The sequence below is a fragment of the Callorhinchus milii genome, unplaced genomic scaffold (genome assembly GCF_018977255.1).
Source record: "Callorhinchus milii isolate IMCB2004 unplaced genomic scaffold, IMCB_Cmil_1.0 Scaffold42, whole genome shotgun sequence".
NCBI classification, from domain to species: Eukaryota; Metazoa; Chordata; class Chondrichthyes; order Chimaeriformes; family Callorhinchidae; genus Callorhinchus; species Callorhinchus milii.
Genome location: NW_024704783.1, coordinates 128,006 through 135,270, shown reverse-complemented (window position 1 = coordinate 135,270; position 7,265 = coordinate 128,006). Strand labels below are relative to the sequence as shown.

Sequence of the window (7,265 nt, the reverse complement as noted above, 5' to 3'; positions counted from 1 at the left end):
GTTTCCACATTTGCTGACCCAGAAAATATCACAGACGGAAGCTGAAACAGCAGTATTTATTGGATCACTAGTACGTCCAGACGATGACAAACCTGTATTGTATTGTATTGACAAGTATTGTACTTGTTTCTCAAGTAGTATTGATACAAAATACCAACTGTATCTAACAATGCACCAATAATTCTTCAGAAATTGGTATTTACGGCAGCCATTGCTATTGTTTCTTCTCATAACAGAAGACATTAGATTTCTCTTTTCGAATAACTGCATGGTAACTTTAGCGTTCAGTTCAACAGATAGACCGGACCTGAGTATAATAATAATAGTATTATGGGTAATAATCCTTGCATTTGATATGACGCCTTATGAGAAACTCGACACGACTCAGCGTGTTTGGTACTCTAAAGCGAGAAGTTCGGAGAAGTTGGTAGGCGCAAGAGCATCAAATGATTGATAACGGAGTGTCAGAATCGTGAAATCAATCCATTCTGCAAACATGGAGCCGGAGGAACAGCGTATTGACTGGGCTGATGAGCGACCGAGTCACTTGTTTATGAGAACACAGTTAGAGAGATCTGAACTAATTAGATGTGATGGGAGGCGGAGCTCAAGTGATTCGCATGGAATCGATTGGAAAATCGCTGTGGGAGTTGACAAACGTTAAATTGGTTTTATAATCATAGACGTGGCATCTGGGCTATTGACTTTTATCACAAGAGTAAGAAAGCTGTACAAGTTAGTGATTTCTCACCGAATATTTTACCTGGTGACAATATCCTTGATTATTAGCCAAAGGTGTCTTTCGTAACAAGGCAGAGAGAACGATACAGGTTAATAATTATCTGATTAGAACTTGTTGTTTTCGAACTTGCAACACTTTTACGATGTGTTTTATGGCTTACTGGAAACAATTTGTGTTCAGTTGTATCACCTGTTGTGTTAGTGGTTCTCAGCTACGTTCCTGTTGTATGATGCATCAACAATAGGGCAAGGGGCTCTGATGACCTGCAGTGGTTATGCCATACGTGTCCAGCTCCTCGCAGAACCCGATTAAATTTCTCGCTCACTGGACAAATGCATATTGAAAGACAAACTACTTGTGACAGTCGCCAGGGAGGAAACAAAGTGAACTGATTAAAGATCAGCTTAAACTAACTGGGAGAAAATTGACTGAAAGTTCAATATTAATTTTGGTGAGGGAATGGTGACGTTATGCTAGACGAGAGGAGGAGTGGGGGAGGGTTGTAAGAACTCAGCACACAGAGAGGTAGAAATAGTGGTGGATGTGTGGTGGAGGGTGGGGAACAGGTAGAAAGCCAATTGAAGGTTGGAACTACGTTTGTGACACACAAGTCACCATTTTCTGAAATATCAGTATGGATCATGGAGTATGGCGGAAGGAGGTGGGACTGTTTCGGGAGGGGTGAAGGGAGACTGTGCGGGGAGCATTGTTTGTGTGGGGACGGTAGTCTGTGTGGAAAGGGGGGAGGGGAGATTGCGTGTGAGTGGAGGTTGTGTTGTGTGCCGGGAGGTTGTGTCGGTGTAAGAGATCGTGCGGAGATTTGGTAGATTGTGCCGGAGGTGAGATTGTCTGTGGAGCGCGAAGATCGAGTGGGGAGGGGAGATTGTGCAGTGAAAGGAGTTTGTGTGGTAAGGGGAGAGATTATGTATGAAGGGGATATTGTTTGGGAAGGGGAGATCGTGCGTGGAGGGGAACTTGTATGGGGGAGTGGAGAGAACTTCGATCGATGTTGCAAATGTGGAAATATGGAGATATTGTAAACGGTTCGCTTAATGGCAAGTTGTTAATCAGGAGAATAAACAGCAGGACACTTTCAGAAACAGAATGTCCAGGTGTTCCGGAGAGTGATTGGGATAATTGATCTGACTATCTATTCCTGGTTCCACAGTTACTGTGTTTCTTATCTTTTCCCTCTGTCTCCACGCCCACACTGGAACTTTTATTACGATGCACTTTACTCCATTTCCATATCAATATTTTCTACGTCCAGTTCTGGGCATTACTCACAACACTGGCTCCAAACGAGAAGCTGATTGCAGTAGAATGAAGTGAACAGGGTGGGACACACACAGCACAGATACACTGAGACTGAATAAGTTTGGACCGGAAATTCTTGAGAGTGAACATGGCTTTTAGACATCAGGTTCAGCGTCTGACCGAGGAGCTAAACTGTCCTATTTGTTTGGATATTTTTACTGATCCTGTTAGCCTGGAATGTGGCCACAATTACTGCCGCTTCTGTATCACCCTGTGCTGGGAAAAACACGCGGCACAACTCTGTCCGGAATGCCGCCAGCTTATTGCCAACAAGAACCTCAAGGTTAATCGGACCCTGGTCAAAATGGTGGAGAAAGCTCGTGAATTCAGCCTGATCTCGACACACACGGGAATTAAACATCAGTGTGAGAAACACCGGGAGGAAATGAAGGTTTTCTGCCAAACAGACAAGAAATTGCTGTGTTTAATTTGCAGAGATGCGCGAGAACACAGAGGTCACAACTTCCTGCCGTTTGATGAAGCAGCTGAAATCTGCAAGGTAACCATACACTCACGAGAGATTCTTTCCGTTCCACTTTATATTTTCGCGTTCAAGCACTTATAATTTGCCTGTTTATTCCAGGAACAAGTGAAATCTTCCTTAGCTTCTCTCACACAAATGAAGGAAAATGTGCTACGCGCTGAAGCCAAACAGAGAGAAAAGATTTCTCAAGTTAAGGTAAGTTGTGTCGGGGCTGATGTCTGGGCATCCGTGTGTCTCTGTTTACTCTGTGTGCACGGTGTGATGACTCAGTTTGTCTCAGCTTCCTGTGTGTACACGATGTAATGTCTCAGTGTGTGTCTTTTATTGCGTGTACAACGAGTGATGTCTCATTCTCTCTCTTTATTGCATGTTCACGGTATGATATCTATGTTTCTGCTTACCGTGTGTACACGGTGTGATGGCTTAGTGTGTCTCTGTTTGCACTATGCACAACGTGTATTCTCTTTGTTTTATCTGTTTACTTTGTATACAAGTTGTAATGACACAGTCAGTCGAGGTTTGTTCTATGTACACGGTGTGATGCTGCCTTTTGTTTCTCTTTAATGTTTGTAATCGTTATGATGTCTAAGTTTGTCCCCGTTTACCGTGTGTGCATGATATGATGCCTCAATGTGCCTCTATTTACTCTGTGTACACGGTGTGATGTCTCAGTGAGTTTCCCTTTACACAGTGTAAACGGTGTGATGCCGCAGTGTGTTTCTCTATCCTGTGTGTACAGGGTGAGATGCCAGTGTCACTTTCAGGGTTTTCCGGTCCAAACGTATTCAGTTTCAGTTTATCTAGGCTGTGTGTGTCGCACCCTGTGACAGAGTTCACTTCATTGTACTGCACACAGCTTCAGGTTTGGAGCTTGTGTTGTGAGTAATGCCCAGTGCCAAATGCAAGGATTATTATTATTATAGTGTGTTTCCGTTTACTCTTTGTGAACGGTTTGATGGCTCAGTATCTCTGTTTACTGTGTCTACAGGTGTGGTGTCTGAGTTTGTCTCGCTTTACCGTTTGCTTACTTTCTCTGTTAATTGTCTCTGTTTTCCTTCCGTACATGTTTGGATATTTGACATTTTGCAGGAACAGGTGAATAGTTTGCAGACCCACGTCACGGCTGAGTTTGCTAAAATGCACCAGAGTCTGACTGACAGAGAGCAGCGAGTGATGCGAGATCTCAGACAGCTAGAGGACGAGATTTTACAACGTATGGAGTCAAATCTGCGAGAGATTCAGTGCAAACTAGATTCTGTGCAACAAGAAGTCAAAGAGTTACAGACACACATCGAGAAAGACTCTCTCACCTTCCTGCTGGTAAGAGAATATTTCATAATTGAGTTCAGTGACAGTTACATACAGTCTGGGGAAGACAATCATATTCTGACAGTTACAAAGTTAAACGATCGATTACTTGATATGTTCTGTTGTTTGTTTTTAAGCCCGTCGCACTGTGAATCTAATCATTGTTTGGGTCAGTCCTATGTATTATGCATTCGGAAACCCATCACCGCGGTTAACTTTATACAAACCGCAATGAGAATTCCACCTCCACTGGGAAATGCCAGAGGTAAATGGTTGGAGCGTAATGTGCTCCCTCTGCTCGAAGACACCAAACCTGTTTATCTGATTCTGCAAAGTTTTAAGTCCAGGTTGGACACACCAATGCTTATCAGTTTGTAATGGTCTAATTTCTGGAGTCTAACCAGCTAAACCACACAGATTGGCAATTATATCACTGTTTGTGAAGCCTTCCCGCAGCTTGGGTATCTTGGCAAACCCAGCAGTTAATCAGGTCTTTGGCTGCAGCTTTAACAGGTGCTTAAGGGAAGGATTCCCTCCCCGCAATGATAGGTCGGCCCTTCCTGCTCCTACAGATGAGCCGGAGCTGTCATCAGCAGTGAGTGGCCAGGGATTCCACATTCAATTGCCTGACCTGATACGCTGAAACCAGTTCAGTTTTGAGGAGACCCTAACTCCCGACGTACGCCCCTTCCCCCCCGCACCACTCCCACCTACACCGCGCCCACACGCACACCAAAACAGGAAGTAATCGGGGTTTTCTTGGTGGTGATCTCGCCCCACTGTTGTTGCTGCGTGTATGAACTTTGGATCCTTTGGATCCAAAACGGAATGAGAAAAGTTGCTGTAATTATGGCAGCAAGCTGTTTGATGTCGAATTCTACTGTGTGTGACTGAGTTTCCAATGTGGTTTCTCGGCGTGCTCTGACATCTGTCTCTGTTTCATTTCATTAGGAGGAAACTGCTGGCCACACAAGGTATGAAATTATCTTTGCAAATATCCCACAATGGAACCCACAAATCAACCACGGAATGTTATTTAATTTCGTAATGTGATCAACTCTTACTTCAGGTTCAGTAACGAAGGTTATAGTGTGTCAGTGTGTGAGGTGGAGCTGCCTGTGGCCATGTACAAGTGGCCTACGAGGAATACAGTTTGGAGACGCATGATAGAGAGTATCAGCCCAGGTAAATGTCATCCATTCACATCCTGAAGCAATGTTAATAGCAGTATATTCATTTAGTTTCGAATGCATACATCCTTACACCTTCACACACACGCGCATACACACTCACCTACACGCCTCATTCAAACATCACACAAACATTACTGACACACACACATGTCAAAGCACAAAATCTCACCGATAGCACACAGCCTCACACACCAATAACGATCGAAACACACCACTTACACCCACCACATACACGCCCACGAAGTACAAGTCTTATGCACGCCCGCAACACACCCACCGCTCACACAAACAGCTCTCGCCCAAACATAAACCCCTCACAGACAAATCACACACATAGCCCTCGCTCACTAACCCGACACATAACCAAAACACACACCTCACACAAACACAACCCACATATATTTCACACATCCTCACAGAATGAGTCACATACATTCCTCAAACAAAGTTTCACACACACTCTCACTCACACTCCTCATTCACACTCGCACACATAAACTCTCACACACACTGTCATCGACGCTTCTCACAATTAATCTTCACACACTCACACATTATCACACGTACCTTACCGCACACACACACTTGCACACACCCTCACACACACAGTCACCTCACAAACACACGTCACACATCCCAGCCACACCTTCATATTCAACCATCAAACAAACTCCGTAATACTCCTGGAAGATACAGCCGGCGACACATTGAGATTTGTTGTGTTCACAAGTATAGATGTCTTCACACCATATAACTCCCAGACTTCCTCTCACACCACTTTGTGTGATTTTCTCTCTCAGCCCCGGCCTCTCTGACTCTGGATCCTGACACAGCCCATCCCAAGCTCATCCTGTCTGAGAAGCTGACCAGTGTGAGACAAGGAGACAAACAGCAGCAGGTCCCTTACTCCCCGAAAAGGTTTGATAGCGTAGTCTGCGTACTGGGGTCTGAGGGTTTCAATTCAGGGAGACACCACTGGGAAGTGCAGGTGACAAACAAGACAAAGTGGGATGTGGGATTGGCCAGCGAGTCTGTCAGCAGGAAAGGTTCAATCTCACTGTCACCAAACGACGGATACTGGGCTGTGACACTAAGAAACGGGGATGTATATGAAGCACGTACCTCATCTCATACCCGCCTGCTCCTGAGAGAGAGACCAGAGAAGCTGGGAGTTTACTTGGATTATAAGGGGGGACAGGTGACGTTTTACAACGCTGATAACATGTCTCATCTCCACACTTTCACCCATACTTTCACTGAGAAAGTTTATCCTTACTTCAGTCACTGTAATAATGACAACGGGAAAAATTCTGAGCCTCTGAGGATCTGCAGAATAACAGTTTAACGAGGAGCAAACCCTCAGCCATGACTTATGTTTGGCCGTCAAAGTCAACAACTGGAAGCTTTTATCATTTGTGTCTTTATACAATAAATCTTGTAGTTTATATTATACCTTTTGCATCGGGCCCACGGCTCAAGTCTTTCTCGGGATCAACCGTAAAGTGATGGTTGCATATGGGAGCGAATATGGAACCAATTTATACTGAACAACCTGTACATCAATCACGTTTCACACAATAAACATCAGTTTCGACTGTTCAGCTCCTGATATCTACAATAATAACCCTTGCAATTCTCATAGAAGATGATCACTTCTTCTGAAATTCTCAAACGACCTCACAGCATGTAATACAAACTAATTAATCTTTTGATTTGTGGATAAAATGCAGCAGCCGATTGAACGAAGTAGTGTCCCACTTAAATTAGTGTAATAACTATCGCATTTTTTCAAAGGAATTATTACCGCAGAATTGCGATCCAATTGTCGACTGAAAATCTGTTTACAATTTAACGATAATAAAAAGAATCGTATGGAGTAAGAAAACATGCCTAATGTTTAGCCCAGCCCATGTATCAAGCTTACGTCCTCTCGGTTGCGAGGCAAATGCTCTGTCCATTTAAGTACAGTACTCAGCATGTCTTTCATCTGCTGTTAATAAAACTGGGTAAAAACACAAAATGAAGCCTTTGACACCATCCGAGCATTTACTTTCAATGCGTGCTCTAAAAATGATGCTACTGTACCCCAATGAACATGATCATGTTTGATAATTTGGAGGGGCGCGATGTGGCTAAGAATGGGAATGGGCTTGGTGGGTTGAGGATGGGTAGGGTATGCGTGTGGGTTTCAGTGAGGATCAGGAGGCGCTGGGAGTGGTTG

The 7,265-nt window shown here is 44.1% G+C and overlaps 1 protein-coding gene across 1 annotated transcript; it reads left to right on the top strand.

The window, feature by feature from the left end:
* The first annotated feature begins 2,133 nt into the window (after window positions 1–2,133).
* On the top strand, window positions 2,134–7,050 carry LOC103178915 (zinc-binding protein A33-like). Its single transcript, XM_007893904.2, has 6 exons — window positions 2,134–2,558; window positions 2,643–2,738; window positions 3,633–3,863; window positions 4,803–4,825; window positions 4,921–5,036; window positions 5,845–7,050. Exons 1-6 carry the CDS (start codon window positions 2,148–2,150, stop codon window positions 6,387–6,389), a joined length of 1,422 nt encoding a protein of 473 aa, XP_007892095.1. The 5' UTR covers window positions 2,134–2,147; the 3' UTR covers window positions 6,390–7,050.
* The last annotated feature ends 215 nt before the right edge of the window (window positions 7,051–7,265 follow it).

Bases quoted from the DNA above. Each gene is read 5' to 3' on its own strand.
- LOC103178915 (XM_007893904.2), top strand. From the start codon at position 2,148: ATGGCTTTTAGACATCAGGTTCAGCGTCTGACCGAGGAGCTAAACTGT. The intron at 2,739-3,632 runs GTAAGTTGTGTC...GACATTTTGCAG, and splicing joins AAAAGATTTCTCAAGTTAAG to GAACAGGTGAATAGTTTGCA. The intron at 3,864-4,802 runs GTAAGAGAATAT...TCATTTCATTAG, and splicing joins ACTCTCTCACCTTCCTGCTG to GAGGAAACTGCTGGCCACAC.